This window comes from Aquarana catesbeiana, linkage group LG07, assembly GCF_042186555.1.
Source record: "Aquarana catesbeiana isolate 2022-GZ linkage group LG07, ASM4218655v1, whole genome shotgun sequence".
Lineage (NCBI taxonomy): Eukaryota > Metazoa > Chordata > Amphibia > Anura > Ranidae > Aquarana > Aquarana catesbeiana.
Window position 1 is genome coordinate 316720750 of NC_133330.1, and position 20333 is coordinate 316741082.

Here is a 20333-nt window from a genome sequence, read left to right on the forward strand (position 1 = left end):
TTTTCCTGCCACTTTGTGTTGGTCTCACATAAAATACATTTAAGTTTTTGGTTGTAACATGACACAATGTGGAAAATTTCAAAGGGGTATGAATACTTTTTCAAGGCACTGTACAGAGCCAAAACCTTCTTTATCGAACATGACCATTGACCAGCGTTTGTCATTAGAGGCATTAAAGAATATGCTATACCATGTACCTTTATGAAAAAATATCCTGTTCTCTTTGTATTTCTTCCTTTGTGTGAAATCCCTGGTTCATGCCAGTCCCTCTTCTTTCCTATAAAAACTGACCACACTAGGCATGAGAGCACAGTGTGGTCAGTTTTCTGGCTGCACTGTGAACTAATCCAATGATCAGGGTTGTGCTAACACACTTTCCTCTGCACAGCCAGTCACTGGGAAGATCAGTGTGATGTTTCTCCTCCCCCAGCTCCTGATTTTGCTGAGACCAATTATAACACTTATAAAAAAAAAAAAAAAAAAAAAAAAAAAAAGGGGGGGGGGGAATATATTTGTAATTTTTAAAAAATCTATACACAAATGTTTTGCCTTTCATCTCTATTTTAATCTCACTGGGTTGTTTTACAAAGGTGAGGGTTTGCATGTACTTTAAGGCACTTCTATCCTGTGATCAGTCTGTTGGAGCAGATGAGTTTGTCCATACAAGTATCTGAGATCCAGCAGCGCTTACGGTGTATATCCATGGCTTATACCCCTCTTGTGATTTTCTTTATTAGGTGGTTTATAAAAAGTTTGGATGACTAGGTGAAATCTTTATTCAGAAATAATATCCAGTAGTTGTGTCTCCTGTCCATTGCCTTAGTCTGTATCATGTAGGAAGGAGATGAAAGTCTCTGGGTCACCTGGGGATTCACAAGGACCGCCAACAGTTATCTCAGTCACCTCCGGTCTTCTCCTCCGACGAGTGTACACCGAGATGTCCGTCCTTTCCTTCTGGTCCTTCTCACTCTTTCTGTCTCTTTTCTGTAGAGCCGTATGGAGGCAGCTAAAGAATCTGCAGAAATAAAAAAGGACAAAACATAGTAAAAATGTGGCCCTTAAAGTTGAGTTCCACTCCATTTTAGACATTCAGCCCCCTGCGTTGCTGATCACAGTCCCATCCATGTTCGGAATGTTTTTTTTTTGTAAAGCATATGAACTTTTTTTTGGTCACTAAATAGCTCCACTTCCACTGTACCTCACTGCGGCAAGGTACGTAATACCCAGCCGCCCATTGGCTCCTGGGATACAAGTTTCATCAATCCCAGGAGGCATTGGGCATCCACCACTTCAATGAGTGTGCCGCGCTTTGTACACACATGCTGGTTAGCCAACAGCACATATCCTTGAAGAAGCTAAGAGTGGGCTTTAGATGCCCACAGTAAAGACGGAGCATTCTTGTTACAGAGGTTACTGTGAGTACATTTCATAAACTATATAACAAAATAAGACTACATTTACAACATGTCCAAATTGGATCAGATAACCTAAGACTATTGCAGCAGTAAATAGCGCAGAAAGTAACTAATGGGATTATAACAGTGCCAATAAACAAAAAACCAAGACAAAACGTAAAAGTTTATTCTATACATGATTAAAAGGTATAAAAAAAAAAAAATACGATATTTTTGTTTTACACATATCCAAAGAGAGGTCACAGTAGGCGTTCATTGTACATGTACAGTAGAGATGTAGTGTCTAATCCCAACACGTTTGACCAAAATTGGCTTCTTCAGGGGATTAATATATAACTATCGCAGCAGTGGGGTTTTTTTTTTAGAGGGGAACAAAAAAAAAAGTCTGACGGTAACTGGGCTTTAAGTGAACATTTCAAAATGAACTCAGGATATGTGCAAGGAAGTTGTCCTTGCAGTGTCCCCACCGCCACACTGCAAGAGTTAAATGATTTTTTTGTCTAGGATACCATTAAAAAGCAGAGCCAGTGCTGCCCTCTTCAGGAGAGCTTACCTTATCCCTCGCAACCCTGGCGGCGAACGCTCTATTCTCCCTCAACAGCAAGCCCTCTGCATACTCATTTACAATGCAAGACTGCTGGTCTTGTATTGTAGCCGAGTGCCTGCAGCCGATGAGGCGCCAAAGAGAAGAGGCTTTGGGAGATCAGGCGAGCGGAGAAAAGGAAGTCTGCGGACAGGGATAAGGTAAGTAAAACTGCTAAATTTTACCCTAAACCCCTGGTGCCCCACTTACGGCCCTTTAACACTTTATGTGGCTCTCAGGGACCCTGCATATGTTAATCTGTGTTTTTCCTATTTTCCTGTAAGGGTAGTGATTTCTAATCCCATGTAATGTGTCTCCAGTCTGACAACTTCCTGACGCATGTCCCCGTTTCCTGTTCAGTCTTCAACAAGTCCTCGACATAGCATGTCTGCAGTCTCTGACCATCTCCTGCTGCACGGCTGCAGTCTCTGACCGCTTCTGTCTGAAGTCTCTGACTGTCTCCCGCTGCACCCTCTGACTGTCTCCCGCTGCAGTCTCTGACCGTCTCCCGCTGCACCCTCTGACCGTCTCCCGCTGCACCCTCTGACCGTCTCCCGCTGCACCCTCTGACCGTCTCCCACTGCACCGCTGCAGTCTCTGACCGTCTCCTGCTGCAGTCTCTGACAGCTCTTTGTAGCATTACATTACTGAATATTATGTGCAGTCCTTTAGGGACTACACTTGAGGCCCCCTATATCAAGAAGTCGAACACCGCTGCCCCAGACAAAAACAGCATTTAACCCTTGCAGTGCAGAGGGAGGCACAATGCAAGGGTAACTTTGGATTTTCCCCAGAATTCAGTTTAAAATCTAAGCACCCGAAGCTAAAATCTTTCTAGATATCAACAAGAGGACAGTAAAGTGTCTATGGGGTAAATGACACATTGCTTTCATGCTGATTATCAGCTAAAGACATGTTTTTCATGATTAATTTATCAGCACTTAACAGATTCTGCAGATACACTAATTCTTCCTTCTAACAGTTGCAAGACTAAAGACAGAGAAGTAACCAGTATGATCTGAATTAGAGTTACCTACAAAAGAAAAGCAGAATATTTCTTTTAGGATACAATATGTCCTCCTGATCATGCACATGAAGAGCCAGCGCTGCCCCCTTCAGGAGAACAAAGGCTGGTGCAGGACAACTTCAATGGATATTTTGGATTACCAGACATTCCAGAAGCGATTAGTGCATTGGTTGAACACTAAATGCGATACACAACAAGTTTACTATGCTAAAAACATTAGAGAAACTGGCGTTTCCCTGTCCAGCATGGCAATGCCCTACTAAAATCTGAAGTATGGGGATTTCACCTACCGGGCGATTCTTGTCTTGTTCTCTTCCATTTTTCGGTTTGCCGTCTGTACCAAGTATTCAATATATTCGTTGCTCACTAAACACTTCCCCTTGTGACTCAATGGCACCTCCATACAATGAGTACTCCGTACCGCCTAGAAATACAGCAACACACCGTCTGGTCATTATCACAGGGAGTAATAAAATATGTACTTTATGTGAGTGTTTCTCAACTCCAGTCCTCAAGGTACCCCCAACCGGTCATGTTTTCAGGATTTCCCTCAGATGAAACGGCTGTGGTAGTTACTAAGGCAGTGAAACTGATCAAATCACCTGTGCAAAATAATGGAAAGCCTGAAAAACATGACCTGTTGGGGAGCCTTGAGGACTGGATTTGAGAAACACTGGCCTAGGAAACACAAGATCCAATGCCAACTTAAAGTGATTGTAAAGTCTCTGGTTTTTTTCATGTTATATTTACCTGCTCTGTGAAGTGGATTTAAACAGAGCAAATATCCAACAAAAGAAGCAGCACTAATTAAACCATACACACAGTGGGGACAGAAAGTATTCAGACCCCCTTACATTTTTCACTCTGTTATATTGCAGTCATTTGCTAAAATCATTTATGCTCATTTTTTTCCTCATTAATGTACACACAGCACCCCATATTGACAGAAAAGCACAGAATTGTTGACATTTTTGCAGGTTTATTAAAAAAGAAAAACTGAAATATCACATGGTCCTAAGTATTCAGACCCTTTGCTCAGTATTTAGTAGAAGCCCCTTTTGATCTAATACAGCCATGAATCTTTTTGGGAAAGATGCAACAAGTTTTTCACACCTGGATTTGGGGATCCTCTGCCATTCCTCCTTGCAGATCCTCTCCAGTTCTGTCAGGTTGGATGGTAAACGTTGGTGGGCAGTCATTTTTAGGTCTCTCCAGAGATGCTTAATTGGGTTTAAGACAGGGCTCTGGCTGGGCCTTTTAAGAACAGTCACGGAGTTGTTGTGAAGCCACTCCTTCGTTATTTTAGCTGTGTGCTTAGGGTCATTGTCTTGTTAGAAGGTAAACCTTCGGCCCAGTCTGAGGTCCTGAGCACTCTGGAGAAGGTTTTCGTCCAGGATATCCCTATACTTGGCCGCATTCATCTTTCCCTCGATTGCAACCAGTCGTCCTGTCCCTGCAGCTGAAAAACACCCCCACAGCAAGATACTGCTACCACCATGTTGGGACTGTATTGGACAGATGATGAGCAGTGCCTGGTTTTCTCCACACATACCGCTTAGACTTAAGGCCAAAAAGTTCTATCTTGGTCTCATTAGACAAGAGAATCTTATTTCTCACCATCTTGGAGTCCTTCAGGTGTTTTTTTAGCATGTGTCTTGCACTGAGGAGAGGCTTCCGTTGGGCCACTCTGCCATAAAGCCCCGACTGGTGGAGGGCTGCAGTGATGGTTAACTTTCTACAACTTTCTCCCATCTCCTGACTGCATAGCTGGAGCTCAGCCACAGTGATCTTTGGGTTCTTCTTTAACTCTCTCACCAAGGCTCTTCTCCCCCGATAACTCAGTTTGGCGGGAGGGCCGGCTCTAGGAAGGGTTCTGATCGTCCCAAAAGTCTTCCATTTAAGGATTATGGAGGCCACTGTGCTCTTAGGAACCTTAAGGGCAGCAGATTTTTTTTTGTAACCTTGGTCAGATCTGTGCCTTGCCACAATTCTGTCCCTGAGCTCTTCAGGCAGTTCCTTTGACCTCATGATTCTCATTTGCTCTGACATGCACTGTGAGCTGTAAGGTCTTATATAGACAGGTGTGTGGCTTTCATAATCAAGTCCAATCAGTATAATCAAACACAGCTGGACTCAAATGAAGGTGTAGAACCATCTCAAGGATGATCAGAAGAAATGGACAGCACCTGAGTTAAATATATGAGTGTCACAGCAAACGGTCTGAATACTTAGGACCATGTGATATTTCAGTTTTTCTTTTTTTAATAAATCTGCAAAAATGTCAACAATTCTGTATTTTTCTGTCAATATGGGGTGCTGTGTGTACATTAATGAGGAAAAAAATGAACTTAAATGATTTTAGCAAATGGCTGCAATATAACAAAGAGTGAAAAATGTAAGGGGGTCTGAATACTTTCCGTCCCCACTGTATTTGAATATACATATACATAAAAAATTGGTGAGAAAATACCAAAGTGAAAAAAAAGAAAAATTAAAGCAAGGTCCCATCAAGAAAAAAAAGTCTATAGATTCCTAAAAAAACAGTGTCCATCTAGATGAGCAAAGTTAATTGCAGAAAGAAGATTGTGACAAAGTCTTCAAAACAAACGAAGTGCATCCAGATCACCACCCCAAAGTGTATGGATTACCTGCTTACCAGAAAGCGATGACCGCCACAGCAGTCTCACCCAGCCTTAGGGAAGTATGGTCTCCCTCAACCCTTGTGGAAAATCCAAGACTCCCACTGCTGCTTTTGATGCTGTAGGTCTGCTGGCACCTGTGGTTCCACAAGCTTGTGCTCTGCTCTTGCTGCACTGAGTTAGCAGCTTGCTTTAGTTTTCCTTTTTTCACTTTGGTATTTTCTCACCAATTTTTTAGGTATATTTATATTCATATATGTATGATTTAATTAGCGCTGCATCTTTTGTTGGATATTTGCACTTTATTTGGAGTTTCTGTACTGGACTTTTTGATGCCAGCAGCTTATTTGATATTTCACAAGTTTTTAGTTATATCGCAGCGTTAGCCCTAGGGCTTCACACTTATATTACATTTAAACAGAGCAGCCCGGATCCTCCTCTTCTCAGGTCCCTCTTCGGTGCTCCTGGCCCCTCCCTCCTGTTGAGTGCCCCCCCAAGCAAGCAGTTTGATCTGGGGGCACCCAAGCCGAGTCACAGCTCCCTGTGACCATTCCGAAACCGAGCCCCTGCCCCCTCCTCATTGGCTCACTCATTTTGATTGACAGCAGCAGGAACCAATGACGTCACATTGCCATCAGTGTTAATTTTGGCATCGAATTTTGATTTAGTCTTAGTCGTTTGACTAATATGCCATTTTAGTTTTAGTCCCATTTTAGTCATAATCATATTTTAGTCTACTAAATTCTCCAGTACATGTTAGTCAACTAAAATATAATATGTTTAGTTAAATTGCAATGCATTTCAATAGAATTTCCAAACTCATTATATACTCCTGGAGTAAAAAAAAAAAAAAATCTAATATCATATTAGTTATGGTATTAAGGTTTGAACAAACGTAGCCACTCTGGACGGTGGTCTGAGGAGGCCTGTAATGCTGCATAGTGCTGGATGGTGGTCTCAGGTCTGAGGGATGGCCTGTAATGCACAGTGCTCTGGATGCCAGTGGTCAGAGGTGGCCTGTAATGCTACCAGTGCACAGTGCTGGGTGGTGGTCTCAGGTCTGACTGGGGTGGCCTGTAATGCACACACAGTGCTCTGGATGCTGGTGGTCAGAGGAGGCCTGTAATGCACACAGGTAACAACAAAGTCTGGGGAATGCCCAGGAAAAAAACAAAGCCTACTTACCAACCAGCTTGCAGACAACCGAATTAACCTAACAGTATGCGGTTTTTTTTTTGTTATCACTGTAATGCACACAGGGCTCTGGATATCAGTAGTCAGGAGGAGGCCTGTAATGGTGCACAGTGCTGGATGGTGGTCTCAGGTCTGAAGGATGGCCTGTAATGCACAGTGCCATGAATGCCAGTGGTCAGAGGAGGCCTGTAATGCACACACAGTGCTCTGGACGGGCGGTGGTCTGATGGGAGGTCTAAGGCCTGTGTAATGTACACACTCACAGTGGGTGCTCTCTGGTCTGGACAGTCGTCGCCGGGAGTGGGACTCTCGTTGGGACGGGAAGCCTGTAATGCACAGTGCTGCTCTGGACGGTCGTCTGAGGACTCGGAGCTTTGAAATTCTGGCTGCACAGTCGCTTGCTTGCTGGGAGCAGAAGCAGGCGGAGCTCCGTGGAAACTGGAAGTTATTTCACGAGTAACCGTCCCTACCTCACATTTTCGTTTCGTTTTCACTTGTTAACGAAAACAGAATTGATTTTCGTCACAGTTTGTCAGTGGACGAAAATGTGGTGTACTTTTCGTTTTCATCACTGTAAAAATGCAGCTGACGAAAATTTTCCACAGTGCCGCTGGGGAAGCCTTCCTTCTGCAGAGCCGCCGGGGAAGCCTTTCCTTCCGCAGAGCCGTCGGGGAAGCCTTTCCTTCCGCAGAGCCGCCGGGGAAGCCTTTCCTTCCGCAGAGCCGCACGGGGAAGCCTTTCCTTCCGCAGAGCCGCCGGGGAAGCCTTCCTGCCGCAGAGCCGCCGGGGAAGCCTTCCTGCCGCAGAGCCGCCGGGGAAGCCTTCCTGCCGCAGAGCCGCCGGGGAAGCCTTCCTGCCGCAGTTTATCATTTTATGTGTCCTGGTACTGGAACAACCAGGTATGAAGAGCACCTTGAAGTAAAACGAAGGCCATACTTTTGAACCAAATAAGATATGGTTATAGCCCCTGTCCATTTTTTCTGCTATCTTTGTCAGTTTTACTTTTGCCATGTGTGTCCCACTGGGGTGATTTCCCTCCACTTCCTGTCCCATAGCCACAGCAGCAAGTCCGAGGAGATCCCTCCATAGTCACCAGAATTAGTGCCTCCATCAGAGGATTTCTCTTCTATTCCTGTTCTGGTGACAACCCAAAATTTGGGGTTTGCTTTCACTCTCGATAATAATGGTCACCAGGACATACAGAGAGGGTGAAAGTCCCTAAGGGACACAGACAGCAATAAAAACCTGAATGGGGTTCTAATCCCTCTCCACTCCTACCAAAATATAAAAATGTTTTAGCTTTAGTACTACTTTAAGACCCCTTTCACACTGGGGTCGCAGCCGCGTATGCGCAGTTCATTTTAACGGCGCTTTGGCGCTGTTAAAGCGGCGCTTTTCGGGGATAAAAGCGCCCGTGTTGCGGCGCTTCCGAATCACTTTTCAGGCGCATTGGAGGCGCTGCCCATTCATTTCAATAGGCCGGGCGTTTTGGAGGCGCTAAATACAGTGCTCCCAAACTGCCCCAAAGATGCTGCTTGCAGGACTTTTCCTAACGTCCCACAAGAGCACCGCCCCAGTGTGAAAAGACACACCGAAATGAATGGGAAGCGGTTTTCAGGCATTATTTAGAGGCTGTTTCTAGCGCTAAAACACCTGAAAACTGCCTCAGTGTGAAAGGGGTCTAATAATTTCTCTTGTATGTCAGCAGTACAATTATCTTTTTAATGACATGAACATTGTAATTCCTTATGCAAGCCTGCAACACCTATATACGGGGTACAAACAGGTCAAACAAAGACAAACATTTTTACATACAATACTTATTTCCATAGCATGGAGAAATACTCACCATTATGATTTTCCCCTTCTTTCCTACCGTGATGCCAGAATTTCGGAATGCCGAGTTTATGGCGACACTATGCTGAAGGAGACACAAAGTGTTAAAGTGAACCTGTCAGCCATTTTTAAGTTTAAAAGTAAAAGTCCTGCCTGGGAGCACACACCACAAGATGTCCCATCACCTTTGTTGGAGGCCTAATTTCTTCTCTATTAAACTAGTCAATAAGGATGAGCTCTTCGCACAGCCCACGTGCAGAGCCCGCCAGGAAGTCGGCACTGCGCTAATCGCAGGCAGTGAGACATTGTCCCGATGTGCAGAGATCAGGAAATGTCTCACTGCCTGTGATTAGCGCAGTGCCGACTTCCTGGCGGGCTCTGCACGTGGGCTGTGTGAACACGCCGGAGCTCATCCTTACTAGTCAATGAAAAAGCAGCTTAAAAAGAGGTCTGCTACAGGTCAGAAGAAAGGTAAATGTACCTTAGGCTACTTTCACACTGAGGCGATTTACAGGCACTATAGCGCTGAAAATAGCACCTCTCCTGTCACTCCAGTGTAAACCCCAAGTGCTTTCGCACTGGAGCGGTGCGCTTGCGGGACGTTGCAAAAAGTCCTGCAAGCAGCATCTTTGAGGCGCTTTAGGAGCGGTGTATAGATTCTCCCAGGATTCAGAATTGTGGCAAAACGCAGGACGCTTTTGTGATGCCATTATTTCTTAATGGCACCCTGAACGTGCTGCGATCTTGCTACGATTGTCGCACGACAAATCGCAACAAAATCACGAAAACAAAATCGCGGGATGCATATCGCCCAATAGAAATTCCGGCACTCATTTTTAAAGGCCACGCGTCCCGCAATTTTGTCTGCGCGATTTTGATACGATTTGTCGCGCAAGGGGAAAAAAATTAAATGAATCGCACTACATTTGGGGTACCATTGAGAAATAATGGCATCGCAAAGGCGCACCGCAGCAATTCTCCCCGTGATACAAATCGCTGAGGTGGGAATGGAGCCCAAGGTCCCGTTCACACCTGTGCGATTTACTGCTTGAAGCTTGCAGCTCTTGAAATGCTCAACAAGCCAAACCCCATTCATTTCAATGGCCCCTGTTCACATGAGCGTTCTATCGCATAAGCAAAACTACCTCAAAAGAGTACAGGAGCTTCTTTTTGGCAGATTACAAGCAGTTTTTGGCCCCATAGACTTCAATAGAAACGCCTGAACTGAGTGTTTTATGAGCATTTTAATCACACGTTTTCTGCTCAAACAGCAGCTCTCCGTCCCCAATTTTCTACCTCTAGTGCTTTCTATCGGCTAAACAAAAACGCCTAAAGCTGTAAAACGCTTCTAAAAATGCTCAAAAACAGTCAAATAAAACACGGATAAAAAATAAATAAATCATTGATTTTTATCCACCCTGCCCTGCTGTATGCTTTGCAGTTTGCGCCATCAGATCCCTGCTCCCTGCCTTCTGAAGCTCATAAATCCTGTGTAAGTTCTTTAGTTAGAATGGCTGTTAGGAGAGAGGGCTGTAGATAAACAGGCACAACTATATGTAGGAGGATTTGCATCATCTCTATGTATCAGCTGAGGCCAATCACTTCACTGGCTATATGTGAGGGTTTGCAACCACTTTAACCCCTTCTCGCCGCCACCTCCCAGCCCTTTAAGAGGTTCTAAATACCGGAAGGCAGGCATTCCAATCAGATGATGGTTACTGTGCCGGGGGCGCACACTCCTCACAGTAACATGTTTACATAGGGTTGCATATATGCAGCTTCTCAGAGCTAAACCCCACCCACTGAGAGGCCGCATATTTGCGCACGACCGGCAGGAAGAGGTCAATATATTTATTTTATTCTGTGTGTATAACAACTTTCTCAGACTGGAAAACAAAACAAGGAATCTGATGGTCAATATGAGTTAAACGGGCCCTAAAATCTTACCAGAAGTTGTGCGTCCTCTAATGTGCGACACTGGACGTGCATAACAAAGGGTTCGAATTTCAGGACCGCGTCTCCCAAAGCTTTCTGGACGGCGGTAACCTAGAGACATCAATGGGAACAAAAGAGTATAATAGGAAAGGATGACTGGGCTAGTTAGACATGTTGCTCTGGACTAATCTTGGGGGTTTCAGTTCATTCATCAAATTACCGGTAAATTAATTTTCCTAAGATAAGGCCAAAGTCAAAGGGATATATATCTGTCTGGATTAATTTTCAGTCTATGTGTCTGGTTAGATTTTCGATCACATCCTGGCATGTGGTCAATGGGGCAGGAAATCTACACAATGGTAATACAAACAAAACTAAAACATGTTTCTTAATTTAAGAGTGGGAAAGGGCAGCCATTCTTAGACAAGGTTCCTCCAGAAATTGCTAGGGGTTCCTCAGGAATTGAGTAATGTAACATGGCATTCCTTTCACAGACAACCAATGTAAGGAGCACATCCTCGACTGATCACCAATGTATGGAGTCACATCTACCACTAACCACCAATGCAAAGGTCACATCTTCCACTGTCCATCATTGTATGAAAGTAATATTTCACTGATCATCAATGTATGGAGGCACATCTCCCATTGACCACCAATGTATGGAGACACATCTTTCATTGACCACCAATGTATAGAGACACATCTCCAACTGACCATCAATGTATGGAGGCACATCTCTCACTGACCATCAATGTATGGAGGCACATCTCCCACTGACCATCAATGTACGGAGGCACATCTCCCACTGACCATCAATGTACGGAGGCACATCTCCCACTGACCATCAATGTACGGAGGCACATCTCCCACTGACCATCAATGTACGGAGGCACATCTCCCACTGACCATCAATGTACGGAGGCACATCTCCCACTGACCATCAATGTATGGAGGCACATCTCCCACTGACCATCAATGTATGGAGACACATCTTTCATTGACCACCAATGTATAGAGACACATCTCCAACTGACCATCAATGTATGGAGGCACATCTCTCACTGACCATCAATGTACGGAGGCACATCTCCCACTGACCATCAATGTACGGAGGCACATCTCCCACTGACCATCAATGTACGGAGGCACATCTCCCACTGACCATCAATGTACGGAGGCACATCTCCCACTGACCATCAATGTACGGAGGCACATCTCCCACTGACCATCAATGTACGGAGGCACATCTCCCACTGACCATCAATGTATGGAGGCACATCTCCCACTGACCATCAATGTATGGAGACACATCTTTCATTGACCACCAATGTATAGAGACACATCTCCAACTGACCATCAATGTATGGAGGCACATCTCTCACTGACCATCAATGTATGGAGGCACATCTCCCACTGACCATCAATGTACGGAGGCACATCTCCCACTGACCATCAATGTACGGAGGCACATCTCCCACTGACCATCAATGTATGGAGGCACATCTCCCACTGACCACCAATGTATGGAGACACATCTTTCATTGACCACCAATGTATAGAGACACATCTCCAACTGACCATCAATGTATGGAGGCGCATCTCCAACTGACCATCAATGTATGGAGGCACATCTCTCACTGACCATCAATGTATGGAGGCACATCTCCCACTGACCATCAATGTACGGAGGCACATCTCCCACTGACCATCAATGTACGGAGGCACATCTCCCACTGACCATCAATGTATGGAGGCACATCTCCCACTGACCATCAATGTATGGAGGCACATCTCCCACTGACCATCAATGTATGGAGGCACATCTCTCACTGACCATCAATGTATGGAGGCACATCTCTCACTGACCATCAATGTATGGAGGCACATCTCCAACTGACCATTAATGTATGGAGACATCTCCCACTGACCATCAATGTATGGAGGCACATCTCCAACTGACCATCAATGTATGGAGACATCTCCAACTGACCATCAATGTATGGAGACATCTTTCACTGACCATCAATGTATGGAGGCACATCTCCCACTGACCGTCAATGTATGGAGGCACATCTCCCACTGACCGTCAATGTATGGAGGCACATCTCCCACTGACCGTCAATGTATGGAGGCACATCTCCCACTGACCGTCAATGTATGGAGGCACATCTCCCACTGACCGTCAATGTATGGAGGCACATCTCCCACTGACCGTCAATGTATGGAGGCACATCTCCCACTGACCGTCAATGTATGGAGGCACATCTCCCACTGACCGTCAATGTATGGAGGCACATCTCCCACTGACCGTCAATGTATGGAGGCACATCTCCCACTGACCGTCAATGTATGGAGGCACATCTCCCACTGACCATCAATGTATGGAGACATCTCCCACTGACCATCAATGTATGGAGACATCTTTCATTGACCATCAATGTATGGAGGCACATCTCTCACTGACCACCAATGTATGGGAGAGCATCCCCCACTGACCATGAACATATGGGGGCATTCTCACACTGACAAACAATGTAAGGGAGCACCTGTCTTACCAATAAAAAGGAAAACTATTCCCCTGATTTCCTATGTAAGAGGTCACCATTATGCTACCACCAAGGTATAGAAGCAATATTCTATAGACTTCCAGTGTAAGAGGAACACTTGCCCACCAAAGTTAAGGAGCATTTCTCCACTGAACAACAATTTAATGGTACAGTGCCTTGAAAAAGTATTCATACCCCTTGAAATTTTCCACATTTTGTCATGTTATGACCAAAAACAAATGTATTTTATGTGATAGACCAACAAAGTGGCACACAATTGTGAAGTGGAAGGAAAATGGTTTTCAATTTTTTTTTTTTTACAAATAATATCTGAAAAGTGTGGGGTGCATTTGTATTCAGCCCCCTTTACTCTGATACCCCTAACTAAAATCCAGTGGAACCAATTGCCCTCAGAAGTCACCCAATTAGTAAATTGAGTCCACCTGTGTGTAATTTAATCTCAGTATAAATCTCAGTGAAGCCCTCAGAGGTTTGTTAGAGAAGCTTAGTGAACAAACAGTATCATGAAGGCCAAGGAACACACCAGACAGGTCAGGGATAAAGTTGTGGAGAAGTTTAAAGCAGGGTTAAGTTATAAAAAAATATCCCAAGCTTTGAACCTCACACGGAGCACTGATCAATCCATCATCTGAAAATGGAAAGAGTATGGCACAACTGCAAACCTACCAAGACATGGCCGTCCACCTAAACTGACAGGTCGGGCAAGGAGAGCATTCATCAGAGAGGCCCATGGTACCTCTGGAGGAGCTGCAGAGATCCACAGCTCAGGTGGGAGAATCTGTCCACAGGACAACTATTAGTCATGCACTCCACAAATCTGGTCTTTATGGAAGAGTGATCAGAAGAAAGACATTGTTGAAAGAAAGCCATAAGAAGTCTCGTTCGCAGTTTGCGAGAAGCCATGTGGGGGACACAGCAAACATGTGGAAGAAGGTGCTCTGGTCAGATGAGACCAAAATCAAATTTTTTGGCCTAAAAGCAAAATGCTGTGTGTGGTGGAAAACTAGGACTGCACATCACCCTGAACACCCCATCCCCACCGTGAAACACGGTGGTGGCAGCATCATGTTGTGGGGATGCTTTTCTTCAGCAAGGACAGGGGAGCTGGTCAGAGTTGATGGGAAGATGGATGGAGCCAAATGCAGGGCAATCTTAGAAGAAAACATTTTAGAGTCTGCAAAAGACTTGAGACTGGGGCGGAGGTTCACCTTCCAGCAGCACAACGGCCCTAAACATACAGCCAGAGCTACAATGGAATGGTTTAGATCAAAGCATCCCTAAATGGCGGCCACGGTCCAGGTCCAGCCCACGTCACTGTTCCATCCGGCCCGTCGCGGTTCCGCCATTTATGAGCCGGTTTTTGGAATCAGCCGCCGTCACTGCTGTGGGTATCAGAGCGGAGAGGCAGGCTAAATGACTGGGAGGCGCAGCTGCTTTGAATGGAGGGTGGGTGCATGTAACATGACAAAATGTGGAGAATTTCAAGGGGTATGAATACTTTTCCAAGGCACTGTACACTGCAGTTTTTTATTGTCTTTTCTGACCATTATCATCATTTGTTTTATTTCAGGATTCTTTCTAAAAAAAAATAAAGTTGTTACCTAGTGAAGGGGGGTATTATAAATGATTTGCTCCGAGTATCAAATATGCTTAGGGACGCTGCCATTTCTTATCACTTTATATTATATCCACAAATTACCGATCATGATAATATATTGTGCGCTTAAAAATGTATAATTAGCAAGGTTTCCTAGACACCCACAAAATATTTCAAGGGTTCCTCCACAATATTTTACTAAAATAGAAGAAAAGCAGTTTAACCTTAAACTGCTTGGAGGGTTCTTTACTGTAAGAGCGGTTAGGATGTGGAATTCTCTTCCACAGGCAGCGGTTTCAGAGGGGGGCATCGATAATTTCAAAAAACTATTAGATAAGCACCTGAACGACCACAATATACAGGGATATACAATGTAATACTGACATATAATCACACACATAGGTTGGACTTGATGGACTTGTGCCTTTTATCAACCTCGCCTACTATGTAATAAAAAGCTGGGTTAGATCCTCTGTCATGTCTGTATTGTTGTCTGTTGAGAAATGTCCTCACTTCCTATCCTAGTGGCAATTATCCTAGTGGCAGTTGGTCACTGGTACAAAAAGCGAGCTGAAGCCTCCCCAACAAGAGCACAGACAGCAGAATTAGGTCAGAGAATCAAGTTCTTCCTCAATATATACAACAAAAAACTTTTAGGGATATCCATCAGGCTGGCAGTTATCTGGCACAGCTGAGATGTCCAATCAAATCCTGAATCTCAGCAGTCCTGCCAGCTCAGGGACAGAGGACAACCCAACCCGCACATAGCGACATGACCGACCAGGAATTAGGACTGCTTTCAGGACCTGGGAAACATTAGCTTTTGGCGAAGTATGGAATCCCTCAGCTGCGACAGATATCAGATAACCTGAGAAGATCTTCAGGATCTACCAAGGACTAAGATAACAGTTTGGGGCACATTTACCTTTAAGAGCTCAGCTCTGCTAAACTTGAAAATTAGGTCTAGGAGACATAGAAACGAATGCTCTGGTGGTCTAAAGTCCTGACATTATCAAGACCAGTGCAGGGTCAACAGCCCTCCACTGGACGTAATGACGCTGAGGAACAGTCCACTGTCTGAGCATAGGGGAACGCCGTTTGCCGGGGGAGTGGAGGATCAGGTCAGTTGAAGTATTTTTACTCTCCCCTAGAATAAAATGAGCTGCTAACCCAGCTTTCCTGGAATTGGGCTCTTTGCTGCATTTAACACATTTTCTAATCTGATCAGCAATAAATAGATGTGCCTCGCATGTACTCACCACATCATCTATGCTACAGAGGTCATGGGTCACAAAAAGCCACGAGCAGTTTTCCTTCTGCACTATGGAGAGATCAGAATTCTGAAAAGGAAAAAGAGAAGATAATGGGTAAAAATACTTAATCAGAAAAGAGAAATTTTAGGCACATGCAGCATATGCAGTCTGCCAAAGCACCATGAAAGTCTGCCATTTTTTTTTTCTAGAGTACATCTACCATTTCAATGCCAGGAGCAGAGTGCAGATAGCAAAAATCAATATTCCCCATGATTAAGCTCCGAGGGGTGGAACAAAATGCGTTGGGGTGTGGCCTGGGCGAACGACCAGGTTGAGGCTGCCATTCACTTCCCCATACGGGTCCGCTTTCGTATATGCGGCTCACGGATCCTCTTCCCGACACTCCTACAGCTTGGAGCCTGGACGAACTCTCTTTCCTAGCCAGCACTCAAAGCGCTTTAGCCTGGGCTGCACCTCTCACCTGACCGGCACCTATAAATTTTGCATTTGGGTCATAGCAAAAATCAATGTCATGCGATCGACAGACCATCTCACAAGTCGGTCTTCTGTTGGTGTGGTCCTTGAGGACTACGTAGTGAAGCATTATCAACAACAACCGAGTCCGATTAAATGTATAATTGCAAAGTACGGTTTTTAATAAATGGGATATTACTGTGTATACAGAGCTGGTGTTTGCAAAAGAAATCATTTGAAAGAGATGCAGGTCACCGGGGTAAGGTAAGGGTCTGGGTGCAGAGGTTCCCTGGGCTGTAGGATCTCTGAATCTAGCAGACCAATAGAGTTGAGGATTTCTGGGTCTATAGGTTACCAGACAGGAGTGTTGATTGGCTTTGTGGGTCACCAGGGGAAGGTCAAAGGGTCTTTGTTTTTGGTTTCTTAGGTTGTAGGATCCCAAGGCCTGCCAGATCAGTAGAGTAATCGATTTGTGGGCCCATGGGTCACACGACAGAGGTAGCCTCTAGGTCCATAGCCTCACCAGAACAGGAATCTTTGGGTCTGAAGGTCCAAAGGGTAAGGTAATGGTCTGGGTTTAAAGGTTCCTCAGGCTGTAGGATTTCTGAATCTAAGGATCTAGCAGATCAGTAGAGTTGAGGATTTCTGGGTCTAAGGGTCACCAGACATGGGTGTTCATTGGGTTTGTGGGTCACCAGGATAAGGTCAAAGGGTCTCTGTTTTGGGTTTTATTAGGTTGTAGGATCTATGGGTCTGGCAGATTAGTAGTGTACTGGATTTCTGCGCCTATGGGTCACCAGACAGAGATGGTCTCTGGATCCATAGCCTCACCAGAATTGGGATCTTTGGATCTGAAGGTCTCTAGGGTAAGGAAATGGTCTAGAGGTTCCTCAGCCTGTAGGATCTCCATACGCAAAGAGATAATTTTTGTTGCAAAGTTTACTCTTACAATGTCAATAAAGGCCTTCTAATTCCAATATCATAGCCTTGATATTTTGCAATAAAACCTAAAGTGATCTTGTGTGGCTCCCATGCAGGGCAATGCGACAGTCCACCTTTATACCAGCCTCAGCATCTGCTTACACTTCCACTCTGTTTGCCTAAGGAAATGAGAAGCCTTCCTATATAAGTTCCAAGTGAAGGGAGTGAGCCACATGCTCCCTCATACCTAGAGATGCCCCATAAGACACTTCACTGCTCCATGGGAACAGAGGAAAGGTAAGGATAAGCACCTGGTGGGGCCAGTCAGGTTAAATTAAATGTGTTGCTTTGCTCTACAAAGGTAAAGCACAGGTTCACTTTAAAGAAAATGCAAAGCAATAACTGTTCAATTATGTTTCATATGTAAACTTAAAATAATGCTGTCAACATTCACGCAAGAATAGAGGTGCTTGTATTGAGACATTTAGGAGGCTGCAGTAACTTTGCTGCATTGTATTAATGATAAACAGGAATTGATTAATCATAGATATCCCTCAAGACCGTGTCACTGAACTCTCACCTCATCAATGATGATAATCCTGCCAGAACAGGAGCTGGTGGTGAAGTAACAGTCCTGGAGGTTAATATGCCGCACGATCTCCTCGATGTCTTTGTCCACACTGCCTTTCTTACTGAGGTCCGTTTTGAGGGAAGCTTGGAGTTTCCAGTGGGAGAAAGGTCCAACAGAGGGCCGAGTTTGTTGTCTGTGTGAATTGGAATGAGTCTTTGGGTTCACCAGACTGCAGGGGCCACTCTGGTTCTGGCACTGTTGACCGCTTGTAGAAGATTCCATTTCCATGTTGATGCAACCAAAGTGGGTTTCAACAAATTAATTAATGACCTCCATGTTTGAAACTTCTCCAAGTTGAAGACAGCTCCTAGGGTTGGGGTTCTCAGGACTTTGACTCTCACCTGGCAAAATGCAGTTCACTCTAGGAGTTCACCAAGCTGGGTCAGGAGGGTCATCAAAATAAATAAAGCACCCGAGTCAGGTGCTCCTCACATCTAAAAAAAAAAGACCTAAGTCCAAGGGATCACCAGACTGAAGATGTCCTCAGGGTCCAGAATTCACCAGAATCAAGAGGGATTCTGGTTCTGAACGTTCAGCTAGCTGAGGAGGGCCTCTGTCTGAGACATCACCAGATTAGGAAGGATCTGTAGATCGAACAGTCACTCAAGATGAATAGGATTCATAGAAAACTCAGCAAACTTGAAGACCTCTGGGTTTAGCAGATCAGAGGTTCCCTCAGTCTGTGGGTTGCCATATGGGGTGGTCTCTGGGTATGTAGTCTCAACAGAATGGGGGTCCTGCGGTCTGAAGGTAACCAGAGGTAGGCTGTAGGATCTCTGGATTTGACAGATCAGTATTATAGGGAATCCCTGGGTCATCAGACAGGGGTGGTTTCTGTGTCACCGGTGTAAAGTTTGTAGGATCCCTGGATTTAGCAGACCAGTAGAATAGTGGATCAATGGGTCTGAGGGTCACCAGGGTAAGATGGAGGTGTCTCTGTTTTGGGTTCTTTAGGTTTTAGGATCCCTGGGTCTGGCAGATCAGTATAGTGGGGGATCCCAGGTCACCAAGTCACCAGGGTAAGGTTGAGGGGTCCCTGTTTTGGACTTCCTAGGTTGCAGGGTTCCTAGATCTAGCAGATCAGTAGAGTAGTGGATCTCTGGGTCACCAAAGTGGGGTTGAGGGGGTCTCTGTTTTTGGTTCCTTAAATTGTAGGATTCCTAGGTCTGGCAGATCAGTAAAGAAAGGATCCCTGGGTGACCAGGGTAAGGTTGAGAGTCTCCGTTTTGGGTTCCTTAGGTTGCAGGCACCCTGGGTCTGGCAGTATTGTAGGGGATCTCTGGGTCACCAGGGTAAAGTTGAGGGGGTCTCTGTTTTGGGTTTCCTAGGTTGTAATATCTCTGGATCTAGCAGATCTGTGGAGTAGTGGATCCCTGGGTCTGCGGGTCACCAGAGAAGGGTTGAGGAGTCTCCACTTTTGGGTTCCTTAGGGTGTAGGATCCCTGGTTCAGGCAGATCTCTGGGTCTGCGGGTCACCAGATGGGGGTGGTCTCTGGGTCTTTAGGTCACCAGGGTAAGGTAAGGATCTGAATCTGGAGGTTCCGCAGGTTGTAGGATCTCTATGGCTCTGACAGTCCAGCAGCGTAGAGGATATCTGGGTCTGCAGGTCAACAGAGAAAGGTCGAGGGGTCCCTCGTTTGGGTTCCTTAGGTTGTAGGATTCCTGGGTCTGGCAGATCAGTATACCGAGGTTGGGGATCCCAGAGTCACCAGGGTAAGAGGGTCTTGGGTTTGGGTTTCCTAGGTTGTACGGTCCCCTGATCTAGCAGATCAGAAGATTAGTGGATCTCTGTGTCTGCGGGGTCACCGAGGTGTGGAGAGATCTGTGGGTCCGCAGTGTCACCGGAATAGGGGTCTTTAGGTCACCAGGGAAAGGTAATGGTCAGGAGGTTCCAATGGTTGTAAGATCTCTATGGGTCTGACAGTCCAGCAGAGTAGAGGATCTCTGGGTCTCCAGCCTGTAGGGGAGTTTTAATATGGAAAAATAGAATGCATTTCTGAGGTGTGTCCTTCAACTGCTCTATGATCCATAATGGAAGCTCTTCTCCCCGCCACCTTGCTGTACACGACACCTCTGACTCCCCCTCCTCACTATCCCCCGTGTATGGACTGAAGACTCCTCTATTTACTCTGCACGCTGTTAGGACACCTCCATGCTTTCTACGGCGGAAGAAAAGGGACAAACATCCTTCCTTCAGTTTACTAACCAGCCGCCATATTTACTTCTGGCAAGCCCAGGCAGTGATACTCCTAAAGCGA

General features: G+C 45.3%; 1 protein-coding gene across 1 annotated transcript; it reads right to left on the bottom strand.

Annotated features, from left to right (window-relative positions):
* Positions 1-543: 543 nt before the first annotated feature.
* On the bottom strand, positions 544-20272 carry TYW3 (tRNA-yW synthesizing protein 3 homolog). The gene is made up of 6 exons (XM_073593733.1): positions 18025-20272; positions 16056-16136; positions 10642-10740; positions 8708-8779; positions 3316-3449; positions 544-1015 (listed from the first exon to the last, which is right to left on the bottom strand). Exons 1-6 carry the CDS (start codon positions 18301-18303, stop codon positions 820-822), a joined length of 861 nt encoding a protein of 286 aa, XP_073449834.1. The 5' UTR covers positions 18304-20272; the 3' UTR covers positions 544-819.
* Positions 20273-20333: the final 61 nt, after the last annotated feature.

Bases quoted from the DNA above. Each gene is read 5' to 3' on its own strand.
- TYW3 (XM_073593733.1), bottom strand. From the start codon at position 18,303: ATGGAAATGGAATCTTCTACAAGCGGTCAACAGTGCCAGAACCAGAGT. The intron at 16,137-18,024 runs GTGAGAGTTCAG...TTTCCTTTTCAG, and splicing joins GGATTATCATCATTGATGAG to AATTCTGATCTCTCCATAGT. The intron at 8,780-10,641 runs GTAAGATTTTAG...TGTCTCCTTCAG, and splicing joins TAGAGGACGCACAACTTCTG to CATAGTGTCGCCATAAACTC.